This window comes from Ictidomys tridecemlineatus, chromosome 1, assembly GCF_052094955.1.
Source record: "Ictidomys tridecemlineatus isolate mIctTri1 chromosome 1, mIctTri1.hap1, whole genome shotgun sequence".
Classification (NCBI taxonomy): Eukaryota; Metazoa; Chordata; class Mammalia; order Rodentia; family Sciuridae; genus Ictidomys; species Ictidomys tridecemlineatus.
Genome location: NC_135477.1, coordinates 254808268 through 254835135, shown reverse-complemented (window position 1 = coordinate 254835135; position 26868 = coordinate 254808268). Strand labels below are relative to the sequence as shown.

Sequence of the window (26868 nt, the reverse complement as noted above, 5' to 3'; positions counted from 1 at the left end):
TCTTGGACGCCCCTTCAGCGCCGGGCCTCGGTGCCAGGCATGTGCGCCTGCGCGGCACCAGGGCGCGCGCGAAGGGGTGGGGGGAGCGTCTCGGTTGCCTGGATACTGAGACGCAACAGTAGCGTTGGCCCGGCTCGTGAGCAGCGGGCTGTGCTGAGTCGCTGGAGGGGCGGTTGGCTCATTTCCCGAGATCCGCAGGAGGAGCCGGTAAGACCTCGCCTGTGCGGGGAGGGCGAGCGGCCCTGGCGCTGACCGGGCCCGCTGACAGCCGCTCTCGCCCTCCCCGCAGCGTACCTACGTTCTCCCAGGCTGTAGCGGTGCGATGCCGCTTCCCGACACCATGTTCTGCGCGCAGCAGATCCACATTCCCCCGGAATTGCCTGACATCCTGAAGCAGTTCACCAAGGCTGCCATCCGCACCCAGCCCACCGACGTGCTGCAGTGGTCCGCGGGGTAAGCGCCCTCGGGCGCCGAGCCAGAGGCGGGCAGACCACGTGCCCAGCGAACCCCCTGCCCAGGCCAAGCTTCCCCTTAGCTTGGTGACATCGGTTCCAGTGTGACTGTTTAGGAACCATTGCCATCTTTTGTTCATGAGATCAGAAATTATTGCAAAAATGCACATTTATCTAGAAAATGATGGTAGTTCAGTTGTGGAGATAGACTAACGCTTACAAAGCCATCGCATTGAACAAATGTTTCCGCACTGTGTTTTAAAATCGCAGGATCACAGCCACTTTTATTTATGAAATCATTTTTACAAGGAGGAATCTGTTAGCTCTGATCCTTATCTGCAAAGAATCCTCCCAGAGTAGTTAAGTTGGTCAGCACTTTACTCCCGAGGTCATCCTGAGGTTTTCAAGCCTGCTAGTAGGTAAACTGCCTGGTGAGCTTCACAGCCAATGAGCCTTAAAGTTCCTTGCAGCAAACACTCTCAGGAGCACTCATAACTTTAAATTAGTTACAAGTCAACAGATCTTGGAACCATTAAAATCCTTTTTTATTTTTCAGAAATATTCTTTGCTCTCTCTTAAAAACATACTTAGATACTCACTTTTCTGATGAGTCAACATAAGTGTAAATTTAATTTTTTTCTTTAATAACTGACAACAGATTTTGATAACTTTCTCTAATCTGTATAAACAAGGCAAGTTAATTTCTTTTGGCTGTTGTAACAAATTATCACGAAATTTGACTTAACAAGCACTTATCTTTACAGTTCTGAAGACCAAAAGTCCAAAATTAGCTTTATGAGGCTAAAAGCAAAGTGGTAGCAGGGCTTTGCCCTTTCTGATGACTATGGGGAGAATCCATTCCATTTCTTTACTATTCCAATTTCAAGAACTGTATCCTTTGTATAGCTTGGGCCTTGATCTCTTCATCTTTGTAACCAGCATTTTCATTTTTTCTCTACCTTCTTCTTCTAAGCATACTTGTGACTATATTTAGGAACCATACTGATAATCCAAGGTAGTTTCACCATCTAAAACCCTTAATCTGCAAAGACATGTTACCATGTAAAGTAGCAATCATAGGTTCCAGGGATTGAGACTTAGATATCTTTGAGCAGTTATTTTATCATACTAACAGAGTCATGTTCTTGAATTCTTTGAAACACTTCTGTCAATTGTTTCTGAACCTCTCAATCTTCTTGCTAAAACATTATGACCTCAGGTTTTTACCATTCTTCACGCCTAAATAAAAGATAGGATTTATTAACACTGTACAAAAAAAAAATCAAGATTTCACTCTTTTTCCCCACTTGGAACACTAAATTATATTTGGCAAAACTTCAGGGACAATTATTTTAAGCTTCATTTTAATTTGAAAGGCCTAATCATGAACTTTCTGAATGTACCATGCTGCTAATTCAAGAAGGAGTTTAGAGTTTAGGAGAAGAGCTGGGCATTGTTCATCAGGCTATGTGTATGCCTCACGTGAGGCACCCAGAAGTGTGCTAGCACTGCCAGGACAAAACCTGTTAGAGAGATGTTCATAAACAACTGGAATTGGTGGAGAACTTGGTAAGTGTGAAATGAGGCTCCTGAAGGTTGAGCAGAGTGACCTGGTCTTGGGAGGATTGTGTAGGCAGAGGTTGAGGCTAAAGCAAAGCAGAGGATGTGGAAGAGGAAGAAGTGCAGGAACAAAGGCAGTGACAGGAAGGAAAACAGGATGCCTGTGACAGTCATGCTGCTGTAGGACATGCGGTAGGCATTCCTGTGTCAGGTAAGGGTTCTTTTCAAAGGAGGTCTTCAGATGGCCAAGGGTCATCTTTCTCCCAAGCCTGTCTACTCTACTGTGCTGGACAATCAGTTGTCCCTCATCGTTTCGTCATGCACAGCTAACTGAAGAATTGGCCGAGTGACAAAAGCTGCCCTGGTGTCCCGCGGACTGGTGGCACGTACCTTGCTAGCAGGCTTTCCCAGCCCTGCAGTTGGTGGTGGCGGTGTAGCGGTAGTGTAGGATGTTAGCCTCCAGGCCTGTACCCACTAGATGGCAGTATTACCATCCACACTTTGCCCTGACAACCTAAATTGTCTCCAGAAGTTGCCAAATGCCTTGAATATGGAGTGGGGGGCTGGACCACAATTGCCTCCCCCCCCCCGGAGGACGCTTGCTGCAGAGGCTGTGTGGAACTTGGTGACTGCTCTGATTAATTGTGGGAGTAATTCCACGAAATAGTGAAAACTCTCCCTGGGACAGCAAAGCGTGGCATCCTCCTTCAGCAGGGCTCTTTAGTCCTAGGCTCCATATATGTCTGGTTCAGGGCTGTCCGCATTTTGACTTTTCCTTAAATCATTAACAAAACTACAGAGCAGAGCAGAAATTGGCTTACATGTACAGAAGCAAATTCGAATTTGAGGATTTGAGATAAAGCATTTCTTTTAGTCTACCCAATGTATATATATTGATCCACAGGCATGTATGCTATATCTTAGAATGTTTCTAGGTCCTTGTACCTTTTACATTACCTGTGGCCTGGTGCATGCTTAGTGTGTGCTTGCCTGGCCATGCTGTCCCTTTGTTGTGTTAAGGTGAGCTCACAGGAGACGCTGCCTGATTTCCACTCCCAACACCAACCAGAGGCCAGGTGTGGGCCCCTTAACTGACTGCCCTACACTGTTTCTGTGCCTGTCTTGTCCCCAGTGTAAGTAAGGGGCATTATCAATATCCCAGACAGGAACAGTTACCAGCAAACCCAAGGCAAGACAGTCTGGGCCTACTCAAGAGTGGAATACACAGCTGTTTAACATCAAATACCTTAAAAAGCAGCAAGGCCATGAAAAGGGAAGGCTGAAACCAAACTTTCAGAAGTGGAGAACTGGACTGGACCATGACACTGGACTCAGGTCTGTCCAGGGTCTGGAATCTTCTACTTCCTTTGGCCACATTTGAGGCTCAGAGCATGTGCTTGATGAGAATAGTGCATGTCCTGGGAACTCCTTCTGATGCTGACCACTAAGCCTTCCTCACTCAGTGCTTCCAGAACTCAGACTGGGTCTCCTTGTGCCCATTTGTAGACAGAGAAACCGAGGCATGTAGAGGAGTTTAAGTCAGAAAGCTAAGTGGAGGAAGGAGAACTTAAGCCCTAGCCATTGGCTATAGAACTATCCTTCCTAATCTCAGTGGTTTTCCTGGGGCATCTAAGGTACCACATGACATAGGGTGCTGCCTGTGTGTTGATAAGCTTCAGAGGTGTCTGTTTTTCCCAGGTATTTTTCAGCTCTGTCAAGAGGAGATCCACTTCCTGTAAAGGATAGAGTCGAGATGCCTGTGGCAACCCAGAAAGTAGACACAGGCCTGACCCAGGGACTGCTGAAAGTCCTGCACAAGCAGGTAGGCAGGGTCTGGCTGGCTTGTGTGTCTCCCAACTGTGGCATCTCTCAGAACTATGGAGCAGAACCCCATCAGGACCATGGATGGACCATGTGTTCCTTGTCCTTTCTTCAAGGTTTCCTCTACAAAGGAATGTATACATTCGGTAGACTTAACCCAAAATAGCTACTTAAGAGTAGATTCTATTTGATTTTACTTTTTTGTGGAGGCTGGTCCTGGACTTGTGATCCTCTTGCTTCAGCCTCCCCAGTAGCTGGGATTGTAGGTGTGCTCCAACACCTGGCATAGTCTTTTTTTTTTTTCCCATGGCACTGGGGATGGAACTCAGGACCTTGAGCATGCCAGGCAACCTCACTACCACTGAGCTACACCCACCAGCCCCATAACCTTTATTTTTAAAGTGCTTTGTTGCCATTATACACAGGGAAGTACTACGCTTCTGTGTAGGGCCCACTGGTTTCCAAAGATAGGATCTTCCCGGACTCTCTATCTTAAGGAAAATATTCCCACTGAATTGTGTACCTTGGGGAAACAAATCCTCATTGCTCAGAGTTTTCTACACAAAATTCTACTAGCAGATTGAAGAAGTTGTCAGTGTTCATAGTGTGTTTAAAATAGTGGAAGCGATTTGTTTTTTTTCAGATTTTTTTCCCTAATTATTACTGTATTTAGGGGACTGGATTTTCAAAGGCTTTTATTCAGTAACTTTTTTTTTATTGTGAAGTATTTCAGACAAACAGTGGAGATTCACACACCCAATATCTGCTCATTTTATGAGGTCGTAACACTACGCCATATACTCTTCTCTTTTGGGATATAGAGCCTAGCGCCTGCACCCTCCCTGGGGCAGACACAGTTACTGTCAAACAGGAGAGTCCATGTCCTCTGCACTAGGCAGGTGGCTGGTGTCTTAAGTCTTTGCAGGACTGCACCATCTTAAAGGTTTTCCAAACTTACATAGATGGTGACATATTGTGTTTTTAAACAGTGTCGACACAAGAAGTATGTGGAATTAGCAGAACTTGAGAAGAAGTGGAGAAATCTGTGCCTGCCAATGGAGAGATTGAGAGCTCTCCTAGTACTGGATCATTGCGAAACGGAAATCGAGTGGATAAAATTTTTAGCATTGGGATGCAGTTCACTTGGTGGGGTATGTACACATAAATAGCATCTTAATAATTCTGTGTAATTACATGCCTGGCTTAAAAACAAGTTTAGGTTTCAGTTGGCTAAAGGAAATACTTCATTACTTCAGTAGCTTTGTCTTAGAAAATTTTTTTTTCCTCAGGCAACTATGATATTTTTAGACTTATAGTTCTTTCTAAGTTAAATACGTTTGAACACCTCATTTTAAAAGATTTAATGCTTATGAGCACCTTGATTTAGATATTAACAGTAAATAAAATATGTGGATGCTCTTAAAATGTGCTTAGGTTTTAGAAGAGAATGCAGCAATGACTCTTTATTAAAGCACATCATTTTGTAAACTGATAATGTCTCTTCTCCCCTTCTGTGGAAAGAGGCATAAAATTATTTTATACTTGAGTTACAATCCATTATTAAAGCTAACAGATACTGTGCAACTTTGCTGATGCTCAAGTTTTGCCCTAACAAGCTTAGCAATAAGACATGGGCAATCCTCGATTTGGGAAACGTGGAGTTGGTGAACCCTGGAGGTGAGGAAGAGGTGTGGAGGCTGGGTGCTGAGGATGTGGGCAGAGCCTCCTGTGCACAATGGAGTCTGCTCAGCTGCAGTGTGGGAGTCAGGCTTCAGCAGGGAGAGTTAGTTAGCACGCTCAGCTTGGGAAGAACGGCTGGGAAAGAGAACAGGCCTGCTTCCCGCCACAGAGGAGCAATGTTGTTTTACTGCTTGCCTTCGATCTTTGTAGCCCAGGGTACATCAGTGATTAATGACTAATCCCTGCTTCACAGCCCACACTCATCCTTGATCCATGGGTAAGCCTCTTCCATCTAATTCTAATTAAAAAGAAATCACTCCATATAATAAGCACCCAGGAACCTGCTCAGCAGGGTCATTGACACACGACACTAGCTCCAAAGACCTGTGCTTCCTCCTGCCCTGTGCCCCGGCCTGCCCGCCCAAGGCAATGACCATCCTGACCTCACACTTCCTGCTCTTTTGCCTTTAAAGAGATCCTTTTATAAGTGCCCCCAAAATATACTAAATAATGTTTATTTTTGTTGTTGTTAATATTGTGCTGGGGATTGAACCCAGGGCCTTGTGTATGCCAGGCAAGCACTCTACCAACTGAGCTATATTCCCAATCCTAAATAATATATTTATTGAATTAGTTTTAACTTTATAAAAAGATAAATATGCTGTTGGTTACCTTCTGGAACTTCTTTTCATCCCAAATGACACTGCTGCAGGGATTGGTCTGCTAGGCCACAGAACCATGTTGCTTATTTGCCAATTGTTTGGGAAGTGAATATATCACAATTCGCTGGTTATATCACTGGCTCAGTGAGAAGCCTGGTCACCTCAGGGAAGTCAGATGGAGCCTGGGGGATTCAGGTTGAGCAACAGTTTTGAGGTATGAGTGTTTCTGATCAGCCCTGGGCTAATTTTGCCAAGGCCTGGACCTTGGTAGGCCTGGCACCCTCCAGCAGCAAAGACAGGCTCAGAAGTCCCCAGGGGACATCTCCATGGGGGATTATTGGGAATGACAAGGACAATTTCATCACTGAAGAAATTAAAAAAAAAAAAGATTTTTAGTTGTAGATGGACACAATACCTTTATTTTACTTATTTATGTGCAGCTGAGGATTGAACCCAGTGCCTCACATGTATGAGGCAAGCGCTCTACCACTGAGCCACAACCCCAGGAGAAATTTTTATGTCTCTTTGTTCATTTGGAACTTGGTGAAACCAAGATTTTAATAATACAGAATTAATATCTGATGTTTGAATTAATGTTTATAGTTTTTGCCTCTAACTTAATTGTGAAGTTTTGATTTTTAACAATGCTGAGAATAGTAGAAAAATTCATATTTTGAATGCATCTTCATGATTTCTACCTCCCGAATCATGAAAATTAAGCACTCAGTTGATTTCAAGCAAAACCAAGTCTGTTACGGAAAGTGAGGTCCCTTGTTCATGTGTATTGGTGACACTAGAGGGGGACATTTCATCAAGGATAGAGCTTTACTGTCTAAGCTGAGAACTCAGGAAAAACATTAAAAATAACAAGCATTCCTTTGCTTTCTTCCTATAACACGTTACTCTGTGCTTAGGGAATCAATTTATACCAAAAGGCCCAGGTGTGGTCATTGTGTATTCCCTCCTGTCCCCAAACCTAAGCCACCTGGCAGCGGGACTTTCCACTCACTTTGCTTCCTCTCAGGCCCAGGGCTCCTTCCTGGCTGTGAAAGCCGTGGCCACGCCTGCCAGGTGAGGTGTGAAGGTGATCCTTTGGTCCCCAGGAGCTCCTGCGGGAGTGCCCGCACTGGCCTCTCCCGCCCCACACCTGCCAAGTGTGACTCCTGTCACGTTTGCCGTGTGAGCGGGTGGGCAGTCTTGTGCGGTGGGTGCCGGGGTGCTCTGAGAACAGCTGACGGAATGAAAGAACCTGAAACCCTGCTCTCAGGAATCACTGTTGTCAGATTAACCCAGTTAAGCTCTCTAGAGACTAGAAACCTCTGCCTGAATTTCTGAGTCGTGTGTATCATTCATTTGTTCCTTCGTTTCTTCACTCCCCAGTTTTTGCTGAGCACTGTTTGTATGCAGCCTTGCTGGATGAGGTCTGAGTATCCCCGAGTGTCTGTGTGGCCAAGGCTTCTTCTCTAGGGTGGTGGAACTGGGAGTGGCAGGACCTTTAAGCACCGGGGCCTAGTTGGGGGTCTTTGGTCATTGGGCTGGCCCTTGAAGGGGATCAGTGTGATTCTTGAGTGAGCCTTTGATGGTTTTGCCCCTCCCTCTGGCTTCCTGTGTGAGATGAACTGGCAGTCCCACCACCTTGAGCCACTGTCACTGTAGGCCCTCACCAGAAGTGAACCAATGCCCCCACCTCAGCCTGGCCTCAGCCTTGGGACCTCCACAACTGTGAGCTAAACAGACTCTTCTCTTCCTGGGTAGCTGTGGGTGTTTCATCATAGTGAGGAAAAGCTGGCCAACTCAGGTTCTAAGTGCTGGAGATTCTGGAGTGCACTTTCTGGGCTTGTGTCCTCAGACTCTTGCAGTTGATGTTCTGCGATACCCTTGGATCCCTGGACACAGCTCCAGGGATCTTTCTGTTGAAAGCTATGAATTTGGGTTAAGGGACATTGAGAGGTGCTCAGTCAGTCAGCCAGGTGGACGTGGATGTGAACTTGCTGTCTGAGGCTGTCGTGAGATAGAGTCTTTCCCAGGGTCCTGATATGCATGTCTGGTGACATTATCACATTTACCCGTTGGGACTTTATCTTCACATTCCTGCAGCACCATGGATGGTCCAAAGCCTTAAAGCAGTGGATCACAATGTCTTTTTGTAGCCCGGGGATCTTTTTTTTAAAGCATAAGAAAATTGTGAACTGAGCCTTTTATCTTCAGACACTCTCTAAATCTGTAATGAAAAAACAGCCAGACAATGAACAAGGAATATAGTCGGATCTCAAAATGTAGTTGAGCTTTATTAGCCACAGAAGCATCCCTCTTTGGTTGTAATAGGAAGAAGGTGTGGGTGTAATGTGGTTCCATCTGAACTATTGCCTACAACAGTGGGCATGGTCTCTAGGGATCTTAGCTCAGGCTAGAACGTGCAGGACCCTTCGTATGTTTTGGAGGAGAGACTGCTGCACGTTAGGCTGGTAAGCTGTGGTGGACGCGGGCTAAGAACCTGAGGTCAGGTAACTGAGAAGTGAGGGGTGCTGGGGTCCCTGCCAGTGACTCTGTAGTGACCCAAGAAGGTTAGGGCCACTTCAGGAGAGTTCATGCTTGGGAATTCCTATTTCAGAGAATGAGAACTGCCTAGGGTTAGCAGTAATATCATTTTATATCCTAAAATTATTCAGGAGTGTTCAGTGCCAGCCTGCCAGCATGTACCCTGGAGTGTGCAGAGCACTGTCCTCATATGCTGGCCCTGGGTGACAGCCACCTGTCCCAACAATGGAGCCGCATCCTGGCTTACTGTTCCCTGCCACTTGCCCTTCAGGCTTCTCCCAAAAGGACCCAAAGACTATTCTGAAGTGTCCCAAAAAAGGCCAGCAGAAATCTTAACCCACCACCCACCATGAGGGTGAGCCTCAGGCCACGAGTAGGTGGAGCACAGTGTCCCCACAGCGGAAGGAGCTGTCCTTGGGTTCCTGGGATTGGTGGGCCTAGCTCTGCCACCGTGGGAGGGGGGCGTGCACTCCCTAGAATTGTCACTGTGTCCACTTCAGCTTCTTGGGTGTTGAGTTGTGCTGAGACCACAGCCCAGCCACCTGTGGAACACTCGTGATTCTGGGCCTCCCACCAAAGCTCCCAGAACAACAAAAAGAGAACCTATGAGGATAATAAAATGGGATGGGAAGAGCCTTGGGCTTTTAATGGAGCTCTGGTTCTAAGGACACCATCACCGGGCCTCCACCCTGCCCCAGCTGCCCTCCTGTCAAGGGCTCAAAGGTTCCCCCTGGAGGTGTGAGATGACAGTTCTTCAGAGGCTTTGTGTGTTATCATGGGAGCAGCTGTGACCTTGAAGCTGAGAGGAATCCGACAGAATTGGTGCATGGAGAATGTGTAAGATGTGAGGAACCTCCCTCTGGAGTTTTTCCCACATCTCCACTTTAATTTCAGATTATGGATGAGGCAGAAATACTTGGTTCTAAACAAAGTGTAGCTGGGCGGGGTGGTGCATGCTTATAATCCCAGTGGCTGGGGAGGCTAAGGCCGGAGGATCTCAAGTTCAAGGCCAGCATCAGCAAGCTTAATGAGGCCCTAAGTGAGACCCTGTCTCAAAATTTAAAAAGAAATTAAAAAGAGACAGGAATGTGGCTCAGCACTAAAAGCTCCTCTAGGTTCAATTCCCAGTATTTAAAAAAAAAAAAAAAAAAAAGCAGCTCTCCAGCCCCCTGGCCCCAGGATCTCTCAAGCCCTTAAGATTAATGGTGGGAGGTTAAGAGTGGGCCCTCTGGCTGGCGATGAAGTGGCTGTACTTCCTGCAGCCTTTTGGAGTTGAGACTTGTGTTTATCAGAAACTTAACTCTCAGTAAGATCAAGCGAGCTGCTTTCTGAGTCCTTTTGGATATAAAAGTTGCTGCATATCTTATTGTCAGGGCTGTCGGCACCAGCAGCGTCATTACGCCTTTGCAGAGCTGCGATGCTGGAGTGTTTTGATGTATTTTTCCTTAAATACCTCCTCTTCCGAAGCCTCGAAGCCTCGTGGCGGCAGGTCTCATCTGCCTGCTCCATGATGCCAACTGCTTCCTGCTTCCCCTGACTCATGGCGCCAGCCTGCGAGTCCCCCTCTCCTGATGTCTTGCTTCCGTTTGTGTCGGATATGAAAGCACATTCCAGCATACCAGCCTGTCTTTGAAAAGTTTCAAGTCAGGAACAGGGATTATAAAACAGCTTTATTTTTAGCAGCTCCTCCCTCGAGGCCAGTCTTTTAAGGGAATGGTGTGTGTGGAGGTGTCCGCCTCTCTGCGGAGTGAAGACACCTTTTTTTCTAATGAGTGTCACTTGGCCCTTCCATGCTAGGCTGACTGATAGCTATTCTGGACCCTGTGTCACATTCCTGCCAGGGCCAAGGCACCAGAGATTGGCTCTGCTCAGGCGGTCCTCTCCTCCGCCCAGGTCTGGATCCAGGAATGTGGGGTGTCTATGTCCCTGCCTCTTGCCCCCCGAGCCAGTGCAGTGGACCCTAAGGTGGCCCACTTTCTGCCTTGGGCTGGGTGACCTTGGAAAATGACTGAGCCTCTCTGGTCCCCACCATTCCTTTGTGAACTGAGGATAATGACATCCTCACGGCTCTCAGGGACTGAGGAGTGGACAGGGCACCAGAATCAAGCTCTTCGATCGTGCTAGTCTCTGCTGGTTACTGGTGACCACATGCCGCCCTGTCCAAGGGCCTCATCTCTGTCCTGCAAACCTGTGCGCACTGAGGACAGCAGGTTACTCCCCATGACAGTCCATGCTGAGGCCCGTGTGTGACTTGCGGCTGCACCTGTCCTACGTCTGCAACTTCCGTGTGGGACTGTCTCTGCTCCTCCCACCTCTGGTGCTCTGTGCTCACGCAGCACATCTTTTCCTGCTTTCCCTCTTGCTAAGAGTCATTTCTGGGCTTGCTGCAAATGCCATCTTTATTCTCCTTAGCAGCCCGGTGATGTTTTCATATTCTGCTGTTTAGGGGCAAGAGAGCCCTGATTTGTGATGTCTTCCAGTCCATGTGGTGTAAATCCCCCAGCCCAGTTCGATTCCAGCTACCAACGGGAGGTGTCTAGCTGACACAACTCCTGGAGGGGTCAGTGGCTCGGGGGGCCCTGGAGTGCACCACTGCCACCTGTACCCCCAGTGTCCAGCTTTGGCTCTGCCACTCCTCCCAAGTGCTCCTGTGAAGCCCTCTGGTGGGAATGCAGTCCTCCCCTCCTCCTCCCCGACCTTGGACAGCCGAGCACTCTGTCCACCTTCAAGCACTTTTCTCTACTCACCGTTGGTCCCACCTCCCGTACCCCTCCTCCTGTCTCCAGCTGCCCCCTTGGTGATCTCTCATCTCCCCGGCTCTTGGCGGATTGCACGCCATTTTCTGTCTACCCTCCTTCGGCTCTAAGTGATACCTTGTCCACTTGGGCAGACTCTCTCAAATAGGGTGACCCCACCTGAGCCCCACCGGATGAGCTCCAGGCCTGAATACCCACCTTGGCCAGCGTTGGCACAGGGATGCCTAACATACATGCCAACCGACACTGCCCAGAAGTGAGCCCCTTTTCTGTGCTCAGGACTCCCCATCTCCCCTCCCGTCAGTGGTGAATCAGCCTTCCAGCTGTGCAGGCCTAGAACCTTGGGGGTCACCACTCACGGTTCTGCCTCTCATACCACCGTGCGTAAGCTCTGTTAGCCCAGAATCCTGCCCGGCTCCCAGCATGGCCTCTGCTCCACTGTCCCAGTGGCCTCTTTGTTGGGTGCCTGGCTTCCACACATCAGCTAAGAGGGTCTCTCCATACTGCTCATCTCTGTTTCAATTCTTTAACCCCTTCCCATAGTACACGGGAGAAGCCAAGGCTCCCTTGCCCTGCGAGAACTCCCAAGATCGGCATCCACCCACCCTCTGACTAGTTCTAGCTACTCAGAAGTGAGCCCAGAAGTGAGCTCAGGCTGTTCCTGGAGCACCCACGCTTCCCTGGAATTCTGCAGTGTCCCCTGGCTGGCCTCTTCCTCTCTGAGGCTTTACTTAATGTCACTGCTCAGCTGGACCCTCCCGGACCCTCCGCCCCAGTGCCTCCTGCCTGTGCTCAGACGCATCCCCTTTTTCTTTCTTTTCTTTTCTTTTTTTTTTTTTTTTTAGAGAGAGAGAGAGAGAGAGAATTCTTTTCAATATTTATTTTTTAGTTTTCAGTGGACACAACATCTTTGTTTGTATGTGGTGCTGAGGATCCCCAGCCCACACATCCCCTTCTTGAGGGAGCTGGGGCCCAGGTGTTCTGCCCTCGAACCACACTCTGACCTACAGGAGAGCAGGTGTTAGGCATCCGGTGGCAGCCTCCCTCCCTGGGGGCCACAGTGGGCACAGGGCGAGTATGGAGTGCACCGAGGAGAGCTCTGTGCTGGTGTTGGCCAGGGCTGTTAGGTGTGGCCTCTCTCGGAGTTTGCCTTCAAGCATCCTCATCCTCAGCCCAGCAGTCAGGCAGGGGGCGGGGGTGGCTCTGGCAAGGAAGGGCTCTGGAGAACCCACCCAGGGTGGAGATGGAGTGCTGGCCCCCAGCCACCTGCAGGATTGGAACGTCAGTTCCTCAGTGCATCTGGAAGAGCGTTGCAGTCTGCAGGGTGTTTGTCCTGATGTAAAAGAAAACAAGGAGACCAGGGCTATGTATTTGGTTTAGTAAAAGATAGCATTCTATTGTTATGGATTTTTTTTTCATCTTTAGAAAAAAAAAAACAACCTTTTTTCCAACAAGGATTAGTTGAAAGGAGTAGGAGATGAGAGCCCTGGTCCAGTGGTGCGCACTCCGGAACCTCTGGTCTCCTGAGGGAGTCTGTGGCCCATCAGCTGGGCCTGCTGGGCTTCTAGAGAGGCAGGTGCTCTGGAGACCTGTGCCTTGTGGGGTGGAAGGCAGAAGGAGGATGGGGTGCAGGCCAGGATGGGGCCGGTGTCTCGGGGACCCATGCAGTGGGACTCCATGAGTGAGATACATGGTGGATAGGGGAGAAGAAAGGCCTGGGGTTCTCCTCAGCCCACACAGACATGGAACCTCTGTGTGAGCAAGGACAGAGCCTGGGCAGCAGGGCCCTCCTTGAAGACGTACAGGCTGCCCACCCTGTCAGCCCTGCCCGCAACAGGCAGCACCTCTGGTCAGTAACAGACTCCTTTGTTCCACACCCCGAGTGTCTCTGGGCCTGACGGGACACCACGGTTCTGCACTGGCTTACAAAGTTCATCACAGAGGGGCTGGGAGTGTGGCTGGGGGCTGGGGTGTGGCTGGGGTGTGGCTGGGTGGCAGAGCACTTGCCCCACAGCCCTGGGCTTCCCGCCAGGCACCAGAGCACAAGAAAAGTTTATCACTGAGGACATTAGTGTCTGTGACGGCTGTTCTCATCTTAATATAAGATGAAAATCTGTGAATTAACACTTTTTCTAGTCACTTGCATCTCGACCAAACATTTTTTTTAATATTTATATTTTAGTTGTAGGTGGACACACAATATCTGAGGATCGAACGCAGTACTTCACGCGTTCTAGGCGAGCACTCTGCCACTGAGCCCCAGCACCAGCCTCAGCACCAGCCCCCAACATTTCCTTTTTATTTCTCACCATGGAAGTTGCATATCTATCTAGCTTTTAATTCAGAGGGAGACCATACTTTCCAGAATTTCTATAGAATGTGCTTGAGGGTTTCTTTGGCTGCTATCTGCTTTACATCTCAGCAACTCAGAGTAATCCCCTCCCCATGGTGTTTTAGTCCCTGAACACGGCCATGAAGCACGTCTGCGAGATCCTCACCCAGGACCCTGAGGGTGGGCCTGCGCGGATCCCATTCGAGACTTTTTCCTTTGTCTACCGCTACTTGGCTGGGTTGGATCCAGACATCATGGAGATGGATGTGGAATCCTATCTTATGGGTTTAAAGGAAAGCGTGTAAGTATAGCACTGTTGGATCCAGGTATGTTGACTGTGGAGAATTGTATTTCTCCACTTCTCTGTCTTCTGAAAGTCATTCCAACCAAGCCCGCCCTTGACACGTACGCAGCCCAAGACGTGTCTAAGTGGAACTACAAGCCAGACGCCATCAGTGAAAGCAGCCAGCCATCCAGCCTTGGTCACAGCCTTATCAGTGTGGGACTTAGGTTCTGTTTTATTAGACTTCAGAAGGAGAAATTGTGTCCAGTCACCAGAAATGGTCTGTCCTGAGCTTATCCTGGCTCTAATGTACAGTATGTCAGTGGTTTCAACTGTAGCCCGTTGACAGTGAGATGGGTCAAATTCACCTCATCACAGAGCAGCACAGAGGTTGGCCTCACTGTGGGACTGGAGCGCCAGGACCCAAGGCTGCCTGCATACACCTGAGACGTCACTGTGGTCACACAGTTCCTGTTTGGAGGAACATGTAACTTGGCGCTGTTACACTGCATTTTCTTACTGTGTTAGAACTGGACATGAGTGAAGGATCGCAGATGCTTTTGACCACTTCTCAAAATTATTCTTGGGCTTGTGTCTTCTTTTTCCAGTAAGTGGCCTCCCATATCTGAGGTGTGGCTACTCCCACATCTGAGCTCCGTTGAGCAGTGAGATGCTCCATGATTCTCCAGGTCCAGAAGCAGCGGAGCATCCCTTTTGGGGGGTTCCCACAAATCTGAGATCTCTCCAGATTACCTTTGGGAGAGAGTGGCGCCATGAAAGTGGTGTGGGTATGTGGAGGGGACAGAGGTGGCCAGCGCCTGCCCCAGGCACAGGGAGATAAGCCAGACTGCAGCAGTGATGGTGGGGAGGAGGTGGGAGAATGCACTGTGGCCTGCCCTGCAGGGCTGGGGGGAAGCACCTGGCAAGGGCACAGCATTGGTTCCACTCCGAGGGGCAGGGGCTGAAGATGAGCAGGACATTAAGTGGCTCCTACCAGGAGCCTCATGTACCCCACACCATGAAACCCCCACCCCCAAAGCCCAAGAAAAATCGTGAATGGACCTGGGGGCCGAAGAGATCATGCCTGGCCAGACAGAGCCCTGAGTGGGATTGGTGCAGATCCTGGAGCTTTTGCTTCTTCAAATGAGAGGAAATAGCAAAGCGGCAAACTCTGGAATGTACAGGTCACTGGAGCCAGGCTGCCCACCACCCCTCTCCACTCCTCTGCCTAGTCAGCAGCTCATCTGTTCATCCCAGGACTCACCGATCCATCCACTTACCTGCTCCTTGCTTGGTTCCAAGTGTTCTGGAGCCCCAGGATCTCCCAGGAGGAAGATGCAGGACATTGCAGCACACTGCATGCAGCGATGGGCTGTGTGGGCTTGACTGTCCTGAAACCTGTGGCCTCGGGTGCAAGAAAGAAACAGGCTGGGCCAGGTTGGCCTGGGCAGCCAGGAGCGCTGGCTCAAGAAACAACTAGAGGCGGGTTACTTGGGCCCCTGGACAATCTCTGCTCCTCCCTTCCCATGGCCAGAGGGCTCCTGGCCTTGTGTGTCCTCCAGTCATTGGGTACTGCCCAAGGGTAAAGAACAACACATAGGGTTCATCTTTGCACCTGGAAGAAGGGCCCATTATCATACAAGAACTTAGAAGGCTTGATTTTGGGTGGTAGAAATGACTGCTGAGAGGCCCTAAGTAGCCGGTTTTTAAGGTGTTTTAAATTGTAAAGCATTTGATCAAAATTATGTTGTGTGTGGTGAGAAAGTGCTGATGGTGTCTTCCTCTGTTTCCCATCCAGAGACTCTAGAAAGAATGGCATGATAGGACTTTCGGATTTCTACATTCCAAAGAGGAAACTTTCTTGAAGAGAAAGCTCTGAAGACACAGGCTGTTAATACAGAGAACACATTTTCATTTCAAAATAGTGTTTTTGGAAAACTTGGCATCAAATACAACTTGTCATTAACCACTTACATCTAGCATGCGTTATTCTCTTTTCAGGGAGATTCAGTGTGGCAGATGCTTCACAGAGCCACCTTCACGACTGTCCTTCACCGTGTCTTGTAACAGGGACCTTAAATGTGACAGTCATAGCAGTAAGCAGTGTGTTTCAGTAAAATAATCTATTGGGGTTCTGCAGGGTAGGAGGGGAGGGTGAGGGACAGTTTCTCTCGGCCCAGACTGCAAGCAGGAATGCACCTGGACTTGCTTTTGCTCCCTGGTAGCCACCTCTGAGGCTCTGCAGGAGGCCTGCTGTTTCCTGTGACAGGGGTGCTGAAGGCTGGGACGCCTGCCAGACAGGTGGCATGAACCAGAGCTCAGGCCCTGGAGCAGAAACAAGGACCCCAGGACCTTGTATTCACTTTCCTTCTCTAAAGTGTTCAAAATGATGATACCGGTGAACGCGTTTTAGATGATTTTTGTGAGAACTTGGAAATGACTGGGCTTGTTGGTTCTCTGCAGATTGGCCACCATGCGGATTAATATTACTGGTATCCAAAGAATGGGAGTTCTCTAAAAAAGTGTTTCATTCCTTGAATTAAGAAGTGTGAAGTATATATATATTTTTAATCTAGACACTAAACCACCTTATTTGATCATTTGCCTGAATTTTCCTTTCCAGAGACTAGACACTATAGGTTATTTATAAAATAACAGCTAACTTATTAGAGTTGGAGTTTTTAAAAACTTATGATTTTTAAAATTGATTTAAAACTGCTCAAGATTTTACTTTGCCAAAAAATTTACATATTTCTCCCCTAAGATAAAATGCTTCAATGCATGGGGATAAGAAGAAATAATGTTGTGCGGTGGCGCACACCTGTAATCCCAGCAGTTTGGGAGGCTGAGGCAGGAGGATCTTAGTTCAAAGCCAGCCTCAGCAAAGGTGAGGTGCTAAGCAACTCAGGGAGACCCTGTCTCTAAATAAAATGCAAAATGGGGCTGGGGATGTGGCTCAGTGGTCGAGTGCCCCTGAGTTTAATCCTTGGTACCCACTCTCCACCCCCCCCCCCAAAAAAAAAAGAAGAAACGAGGCCTTGGAGTTTGTAGTGGTGAGGGGGCCTGGAGAGCAAGGTGCTGGGGTGGAGGACAAATGGGTCCCTCCTGAACTTGGAGGGACAGCTTTTGTGGTGTCACTGGGCCTGCCTGCTAGGTACCTGTCAGTGTAAATGGGAACGAGACTCGCTGTCATTCTATCTCACAGGGAGCCGATGGGGACGGGAAGTAGAACCCCCCACCTCCTCTAGTCACCCAGAGACACTGCTGACCCGCCCAGCTGGCCGAAGTCACTCAGCACAGCCCCCGGCCCATGGAGATGGGTGTGGGTAGGAGCTTTGAAAGACTTGGTGGACGCCAACTGCTGTCTGTGACTCCAGTGTGGAATTGTGAACTCATAAAAGATGAACCAGGCACATTATGAGAAAAGGTGTTTCAGGAATGAAAAGAATGAGGCACTGTGACAGGGGTGGCTAAGCCAGCCCTGCTGGGGAGCCGGCTCTGGGTGCCGTGCCTTGAAAAAGCCTTTGTCCCCAAGGCAATCTGTTCCTAGGAGTTTGGTTGGTGCCAGCGCTCTGGCTGGGGCTCAGAGCACACGTTTGTTTCCTGGCAGCTCTGGGCTGAAGTCCCAGGTCAAGGTGTGGGCAGGCTGGTTCTTCCAGAGGAGTGTGGATGCTGCTTCTCCCCTGTGTGGCATGGCCGCCCCTCTGTGTGCCCATGTCACACTCCACTCCCATGTGAGACGATGCAAGGTTCAGAGGGAGTAACTGAGTGGGAACTGAAGTGGCAGGTGTGGCTGGAGGAGGGGGGGATTGCAGCCTGGCTTTGGGTATATATTTATCCTCCTCTCTGCTGCCTGATCACCTGTGAGCTGCTCCCTCTGTCGTCCTCTCCCTCAGCCTCACTTTCATCCCCGAGGAACGGAGCCGGACTTCTGTGGACTAGGACCTCTGAAACTGTGAGCCCTCAAACTTTTCCTCCTCTACAGTTGTTCTGGTTGGGTCCTTTTGTGTCAGTGGCGAAACTGGATTTAGGCCCACCCTAGTGACCTCGTTTTAACTCAATGGCCTCTGAAAGATCTGATCTCCAGAGGGTGGGACTGGGACATGCGAATGCGGGCACACCTCTGAGCTCACTAGCATTCCTGGTGTTCACTTCTCACCATTGTTTTGGCCCAGCTTGGCAATGGAGGACCGTCAGGTTCAAACCAAAGGAACTCACAGAAACGTGAGCTAGTTGATGCCATCTGAACACATGTCACCTCAGAGTGGTGACCAACATTTGAGTCACCTCAGCAGCCAAATGTAAGCTAGTTTTCTAGAATGTTCTTTACAGTGGCTCTGAAGCGCAGTTGGGGTGAATGCTGTCTCCAGTCCTGTCCTCTTCATGGGAGTGCACAGCGGTCCCAGCAAGGAGGAGGGACGCAGGGCCCTCAGACCTGACGGCACGCCAGGTTCTCCTTGGTGCCCTCGCCCCTCCCTCGCCCCGGTTTGGCCAAGGGGGAGGGAGAACTAACTCCACGATGAGCCCTGTGTGAAGGCAGGACGCTTGTCCACCTCGCGGTGGTCAAGGAGTCCCAGGTGTCTTGCTGCTGAACCTAATCAGGACCCTGTGCCTGTGTGAGCCAAAACCAGTGGCTGGTTTGCTTCTCCTAAAACTCTTTCCCCATCTAGTCTTCATTGGACAGAGTTCATGCCATCTCTTTAAGGGAACACTTCCTATTCTCATGCTAATTTTTAAATTCTAATATGTGACAGCAGAATGCAATACAATTCATGTTACACACACGGAGCCCAACTTTTCATATCTCTGTTGTACACAAAGCAGAGTCACACCATTCGTGTCTTCTCCTCATACATGTACTTAAGGTAATGGTGTCCATCTCGTTCCATCTTTCTACCCCCTGCCCCCTCCCTTTCCCTCCCACCCCTCTGCCCTATCTAGAATTCATCTCTTCCTCCCATGCTCCCCCTCCCTACCCCACTATGAGTCAGCCTCCTTATATCAGAGAACACATTTGGCATTTGCTTTTTGGGATTGGCTGACTTCACTTAGTATTATCTTCTCCATCCATTTACCTGCAAATGCCATGATTTTATTCTCTTTTAATGCTGAGTAATATTCCATTATGTATCTATGCCACTTTTTCTTTATCCATTCATCTACTGAAGGGCATCTAGGTTGGTTCCACAGTTTAGCTGTTGTGGATTGAGCTGCTACAAACATTGATGTGGCTGTGTCCCTGTAGTACACCGTTTTTAAGTCCTTTGGGTATAGACTGAGGAGAGGGATAGCTGGGTCAAATGGTGGTTCCATTCACAGTTTTCCAAGGAATCTCCATACTGCTTTCCAAATTGGCAGCACCAATTTGCAGTGCAACCAGCAGTGTATTTCATGCTAGTTTGGACACACCTGTTACAAAGCTGTGTCACACACATTCTCCTTTTTAAGCCCTGCAGTTATTTCTTGTTGTTAAAATAGCCATAGGAAGTTGGGCTTTCAATGAGATTATTGTCTTTGGGGACAACTCAGTTTAATTAATAACTACCTACCTGCAACGGCCTAACTGAACCAACAGTTTGGAGAAAGCTAATGGTGTTCAAGCAACTGGTACCTCTGAACAAAGGAGCTCTGGAAGCAGGCTGGCAGAGACTGGCCTTTGCTACATGGGACCCATGAGGAGCCTAATGGGGTCATTAGGGGCCCTCATATGAGGAGCCAGCATCGGCTTGCACAGGAAGAGGAGGCAGATGGTCCCATCTGGATTTAGCACCTTCACAGAAGATTTTCCCCACTAAAGTCACTTAAAACATAGACTCTGACAATGATGAGCCTATGTATTATAATTTTTTTTTTTAAATCCTGGCACATGTAAGGTGTGGTGCTATGGCTTGGATATGGTCTGAGTCGGTTCCCCGAGTGTTCATGGGTCAGAAGCTTGGTCCTCAGTGCTGTGATGTCGGGAGGTGACAGACCTTTAAGAGGTAGAGCTCAGAGGGAGGCCATTGGGTCACTGGGGACACTGCTTTTGGACTGGATTCAGGTAGTTCTTGTGAGACCCTGGGTTAGTTCTCGTGAGAGAAAGGTGTAATAAGACATGCCTGACCCTGGACGTCTCTCTGGATTCCTGTCTGGCAATGTGTTCCCACCGTGGTATCCACCAGAGCTAAGCTCTTGCCAGTACCATGTTCCAAAATGATGAGTTAAATAAATCTCTTTTCTTTATAATGTTATCCAGCCTTAGGTATTTTGTTATAGTAACCAAAACTGATCTAATACATGTGGCTTTGAAAAATATCTGCTTAATATCTCTAAATTGCAAGGAAATTAGTGAGGGTAAGGGCTGGAAAAGGCCCAAGGTGTAAATCAGTCAAAAGAGAGTTTGGCCTTCCAACTTAGAGAATGATCTGTCTCCTTGAAATACCCGTCAGAAGTCCATATCCCAGTGGTGGAAACTAGTGAATGACTTGGTTTCAGTGTAACTCTGTTGATCTCTGTATACTTCATCTTTAAAGAAACTGGAATGCTTTCCCCTCATGGTGTCTATGGCATGTGAGAAAAAGAGGCCAGGATGACTCCAGAAAGATGTAGCACCCTGGTACAGTGAGGCGCTGAAACAGTGGGCTGGGCCGGAGAGTTTGCTCTTAAAATGATTCATCGTCAGGTCGTTCGTGCAACTTCTGATTAGCTGCTCTCACAATCACTAGCATATCTGTGAATTCTTGTAACGTGAGAAAATCTAACATTGTAGGATTTTTATGCACACTCAATTTAAGAAAGAATTGAAGAGTGACTAAATATAAATCATTTATTGAGTCTGATTTTGCTCCTTTGTAAATTGAAGCCAGTGACTTTTTAAGTCTCAAACATTTCCAGAGATCTCTGAAACACCCGTAGCCCTGCGGCCCCCTGCCTGGCATCTAAGAAATGATGAGTTTTGACACCCCTCTTCTGGGAGAACCCAGCTTTATTGGGTTGCTCTGTAGAGTGAGTTCTCCTTGGTCACAGAGGCGGATCATCCTGTGGGCAGAAGCAGAACTAGCCCCTCTCTACACAGCATGCCAGGCACATCCCCAGGGTGCAGGCCCACCCCAACCCTCACCCTTCTATCCTTCCCCATCTGGTCATGTCAGCAACGTTTCCACGATCGGCCCCACTTCCCTGTGCTGGCTCCCTGTGAGGTAGGATAGCTGAGTGGGCATTCACATGCTGGTGTGGTCTTTCTTGGGATGTTTAGCTACTTCCCAGAGGCCATGCACAGCACGTGTGCACCCCACAAGGAGGGAGCAGGGGCCCCATGCTTTCCTACGTTGAGTTGCAGCCAGTTGACCCAGGATGGACAAAGGCTGTCTTCTGGGCTCCTGTCCCCATCAGCAGCAACCCTAAACCCCACCCCCATGCCGGGATCTAATATAGGATGGCGTTAACAGGGGTGTGGCCAAGGGGGGCAGGCAGTGGACACAAAATGCCCAGGCAGATGCTATCCAGGGAGCCTTGGGGGCTGTCAGGATGGTCTGGTTGGGGCGACATTTGGGCTTAGAGGAAAACATGTTCCCAGTACCTGCTGTGGACTGGACTCCACGGGAGTTGCTTGGCAGTCTGTTGAATTCCCACCCCAACTGCGGACAAGGCTGCCATCATTACCAGCACTTGGTGGGAGAGGACCAAGTTCCTTGTTCAAGCTCAGTCAGACAAAAAGGAGATGCGGCCAAACCCTGCCTCCAGAGCCTGGGGAGCCCCGACTCCACGCACACACCCAAGGGGAATGTGGCTTTGCGGGAGGGGACAGCGATAAGGAGGAGAATTCATTTCTTGATTTCAATTCTTCATTTTTAATTGGAGGAACACAGTGTGGGCCACCTCTGGTCCCTGGGATGATGGGGAGGAGGCTTCTGAGGAGAGTGTTAGCCCAAGTCGCAGGGGGCCTGGTGGATTCTCCATTGCTACCTGAAACCACACCCGGCTGATTGATAAAGAAGAGGTGTTCTGGAGGCCGGGTCCAGGAGCTACGTCTGCTGAGGGCTGTCTGCTGCTGGGGTCTCTGCAGAGGCCTGGTGTGGCGAAGGGCAGTGCACAGAGAAACGGGTTCAAACAGAGACAGGCCGGCCTGGCTCCCAGATTGCCAATGAGGAGGAGCTGTGAGCCTGAACCTTGAGTGTGTGGCTTTTTGCTTGTGTTTTTTTTTTTCTTCTTCTTTTTCTTTCTTTCTTTTTTTTTTTTTTTAAATGATCCACTATTCGTAAAGAATGTATAGCCAGGCACAGTGGTTCACACCTATAAGCCCAGCTGCTTGGGAGGCCGAAGCAGGAGGATCATAAGTTTGAGGCCAACTTGGGCAGCTTAGTGAGAAAATAAAAAGGCCTGTAGCTGAAGCTTAGAACTTGTCTAGCTTGTGAGAGGCCCTGGGTTCATCCTTGGTCACACCAAAAAAAAAAAAAAAAAAAAAAAGAAAGAAAAAGAAAAAAGTTTGCAAGTCTGTAAAGGAAATCCAGAAAAGATGAGAAAAAGTTGACGGTTGTTCATACACAAGTGAGCTCTAGGGGCCCGGGGCAGTCACATGCCTATTTTGTGTGTGGCTGGCAGGTCCCCAGTCAGCCCCCCAGGGGGTTTCATGGCAGAGATCCTCTCGTGAGATGTCTTCCTGGCACCTCGGAGGGTGGGTTTCTGTCAAGCCCCCTCAGCACGGCGGCACGGCCGTTCTCCACACCCTCTTCAGCGAGACCTGGACCTCAGCTCGGGCCTCGCTCTTGGGCATCCCAGCCCCTGGGTGATGGCTGCTCTTACACCTGCTGTTCATACGGCCAGTTGTTCGACCCGACCTGGCTACAGGCACTGAGTCTGCACTAGCCTTGCCTGTTCAGGTCACGGCTTATTAGACTCAGACAAATGTGCAGCTCCTCAGAAGCAAGTGTCAATCATGGGTGGACCTTTCAGAGAGGTGACTCTATCCTGGCCTGTCTCCAAAGGCGAACATAGCACAGGGCCACAACACAAGAGACTGGGTTCTAGATCTTATCTTGCTCCCAAGTATGGGACTCAGAGGGTGGGGACCTCCCAGGCCACCCATTTCCGCATCTGTAAGCTGCAGAAGGTAATGGACCACATGGTCTTCTTATTGGTTAGAGTAAAAGCTAAGCTGCTGGAACAAAGGGACAGTTACCTGCTGGATTAGAGCACATAGAGGTTTACTATCTCTCAAATAAGGGCCCTCAGATGAGGGTCCGGACAGGTCTGCTCTGCTCCACACGGCCATCCACCTCTCTTGCTGCTTTGCTGTCACATGGATGTCACTGTCAACCTGTGGTTCATGAGAAGGTGAAGACCAGGGAGGAGCACATACTCATGTGGTGAGGCCTGGAGTGGAGTCTGTCACCTCTGCTGACCTTCCAGGGAGGGGAGGGGGAGGACACCTAGTCACCTGGCCACACTGACCTGCAGTGCAGGCTGGGAAATGGAATGTCCAGGAGAGCAGCCTGGGGTAGGTAACCACAGCTCGATCACACAGATACAGTGAAGGGGTGCTGGGGGCAAGTATCAATGTCCACCACCCGTCACAGCTCCGCCAGGCTCCCCCCCATCTCAGAGCGCAATTCCACATAAACTGCCTGTGCTGATGGCTAGGGAAGGACTTGGGAGAGGAGGGGAATCCACGCCTCATCATTTTGCTTTTGTATTTTAGAATCAAGATCCATAGAGCTTGCAAGGAAGTTCTTTTAATGCTGAGAAGTAAGAAGGTGGCAGATGTGACTGTCAAAACAGTCCTTGCGCATCTGCTACAGAATTCAGATTTCCCCTCCAACCAACAAATTAGAACCATCTGGGATTTGAAACGCCTGAGCTAAGGCTTCCTGGGTCTGTTTGCATAGGGAGCGATGATGACAGTTAGGAAAACGGTAAGTCAGTGTGGAGGGACCTCTCTCCTGTGCCGAGTGGAAGGGAGGCTCAGCGTCTTCACATAGCTGACTCTGGTGCCAGGCCGATTAAAGGCTGAGGGTCATGTGACCCGTCATCCATGGTTTGTCCCTTACCTGTCCCCAAAACCCAGTGTTAAGTCTTAGTCTCAAGGTTGGTGCTGCGGGAGGTCAGGCCTAGTGGGACAGCGTTAGGTTCCTGGGGACATGCCTTAGAAGAGGATATGACACAGTACTACCCTCCTTGTTACCATTGCTTCCTGTCCTTGAAGTGAGCAGTTTTGCTTTGCCATCTGATCCCTCCACAATGTGTTATAACCTCCCCCACCAAAGGCCTAAAAGCAATCTTCCCAATCAGGGACTGGTGTTCCTTAAACCCCAGCCAAAGTGAAACTTTTCTCTTTATAAGTTAATTACTCAGGTATTTTCTTAGAGTGATAAAAAGCTAACACACCATCTTCAGTACTCAAATGTGCTAGGCACTGTTCTAAGAGTTTTGAAAGGATCATTCTTCTAATCCTCACAAAAATATCTTGACTAAGATCTGTCATGTTCATTTTAGCGATGTGGAAGTGAAGGCAGAGAATGGGGAAATAAAGTCATTTATTTCCTCAAGTTGAACAGCTAGTAAGTAGTGCATCTAGGATTCAAAGTTAGATAATTTGACTCCAGAATCCGTGTCAGGGACCTGCAGCCCCCCTCTGTAGAGCATCAGATAATAAATATTTGGGCTTTGCAGGTTTCTGGTGGTCTCTGTGGTGACAACTCTGTAGGGGGAAAGTAGCCATTGGCAATGAGGAAACCGTGAAGCTGTTATTGATGAACACTGAAGTCAGAAGTTCATAGAATCTCATGTGTCACGAAACATTATGCTTCTCTTGTTTTTCAGCTGTTTAGAAATGCAAAAGCCACTCTCAGCTCCTGGCCCTTGTTTGCTGACCTCCGACGATGCAATTGACCTTGACACGCTTTCATGCTTCAGACACCGATCCACACCTGCTGGGGATCGTGGTCCCAGGCGCTGTGCCGGCCGGCGCTCCAGGCCTCCATGACTTGCCATCTTCCTCTGGGAGGCAGGTCCTGTTCCCGTCATTGCACTAGGTGAAGAGCAAAGTGTCCCTAGCGCAAGGGGGGACAAGGCCACACAGCCCGTCAGGAGCAGCGCTGAGGCTGTTGAGGGACAGGAAGGAGGGCTGGGGGGTTGGCAATCGCGACACTGGGAGGACCTGAGGATCACGGTGGGGCCCTCTCCCCTTGGTCAGTCTTCTAGGCATGACCGGCGGCAGAGAGGCCACTGCCACACAAGGGCGGGAGGAAGAGGTCGCTGTGCCCAACGCTCCCAAGATTCCCAGGGAGATGCTCTGGCCGGAGGTGAGCATGCTGAGGGGTGCGCTGAGGACCGCACTCGGCACTTCCTCACTGGGCTCCCACCAGCTCGTTCCCAGGACGCTGTCCTTCCACGGCCCAGCCAGGACTGGGCGCTGTCTGTCCGTCAGGAGGGCCTGCAGGCAGACCTGGGTCACGCTGGCTGCGGGATGATGTGCTGCTGCGGCCTGTGACGTGGGTTTCCTGGGATGGATCAGGGGAACGTGGGCCTTCCCCAGATGCCTGTGGTGCAGCCCTGAGCCCTGGCAGCCTGGGTGAGCTCCCTTCTGAGCCATGGGCGCTCGGTTCCCAGTCCCCCTCTGGACTGGCATCCTGGGCTGCCACCACACAGTTCCACAAACAGCTTGGAGGCAGCACAGTTCCAGAGGCTGGAAGTCCAAGTCAGGGTCTTGGCAGGGCCTGTCCCCTCCCAAGGCCCCAAGGAGGAGTCCTTCCTGCCTCTTCCAGTTTCCGGTGACGCTGGCAACCCGCGCATTCCTTGGCTTGGGGGTGCACCATTCATGGCCCTGGGGGTTAAGGGGTAGAGCACTTGCATAGTGTGGCAGAGGCCCTGAATCTGATCCTAACACAGCAAACGTCAATCAATCAAATCAGTCAAAAGAGGCCTGGGGGGAGGCCCAATGACACTGGATGGGAACCACACTCTCGTGCTGAGTCAGCAAAATCAACTCACATGGAGAGTGGACAGATTGGAACAATACTCAGTATAAAAATGGGTTACGTTAAGAGCTTTGCAGACTTTTAAAAATCTTAACTCCTGCTGGGGGTAGTGACATATACTTGTAGTCTCAGTTTCTTGGGAGGCTGTGGCAGGAGGATCTCAAGTTAGAGGCCAGCCTCAGCAACTTAGCGATCTTGTCTCAAAATAAAAGTAACAAAGGATTGGGGATGCAACTCAGTGGTAGAATGCTTCAAATGCAAAGCCATGGGTCCAATCTGTAGCACCCCACCCCCCACAAAAAGACCATCAAAAAGAAAAAAACAAAGCCAGGTGAGCAGAATTTATGAACTCCACCATCATCGTATGGGCCTCCTGCCATATATGTGCCCACTGGTGACTGGAATGTCATGGTGCCATGCATGAATATATTTAAATAAAAGATTTCATGAATGATTAAGCTATAAGCTAGTCACTTGGATTTGGGGATAATGGCTTTTCTAGTTCCCAGGAGTAGCTGTGGGCTGGGGATGCTGTAAGTTATCCTCCCCTTTGTCCATAGAGACACAGCCACACAGACTTGCCCCTGTTCTTTGAGTCAACCACAGAAATATCTTGAGCCCATGCTCCAGTTGTGGGGACCATCCTTTTCCAACTTTTGCAAGATTAGGATGAGGGCTAGTGCTTGGTTGGGATGCTCTATGTTTTCAAGCGAGTGTTGTATAAAGTGCCCTTTGGCCAAGAGTGCGTGTCAGAGCTGTGGGGAGACTGCAGAGTTGACACCCACCCACACTTCTCTGCCCTGGAACCCCCCGCGGGAGCAGGCGAGGCC

The 26868-nt window shown here is 49.5% G+C and overlaps 1 protein-coding gene across 4 annotated transcripts; it reads left to right on the top strand.

Annotated features, from left to right (window-relative positions):
- Positions 1–37: 37 nt before the first annotated feature.
- Positions 38–26496, top strand: Ropn1l (rhophilin associated tail protein 1 like). Of its 4 annotated transcripts, XM_078018273.1 has the most exons (7): positions 38–207; positions 290–453; positions 3711–3834; positions 4823–4984; positions 13927–14102; positions 24882–25093; positions 25255–26496. In XM_078018273.1, exons 1-6 carry the CDS (start codon positions 40–42, stop codon positions 25042–25044), a joined length of 957 nt encoding a protein of 318 aa, XP_077874399.1. In that variant the 5' UTR covers positions 38–39; the 3' UTR covers positions 25045–25093; positions 25255–26496. The 4 variants fall into 4 exon arrangements, with proteins under 4 accessions (XP_077874399.1, XP_077874393.1, XP_013218433.3 ...); XM_078018267.1 differs by having other exon boundaries at positions 24882–26496; XM_013362979.4 differs by lacking the exons at positions 24882–25093; positions 25255–26496 and adding an exon at positions 15883–16057 and having other exon boundaries at positions 45–207.
- Positions 26497–26868: the final 372 nt, after the last annotated feature.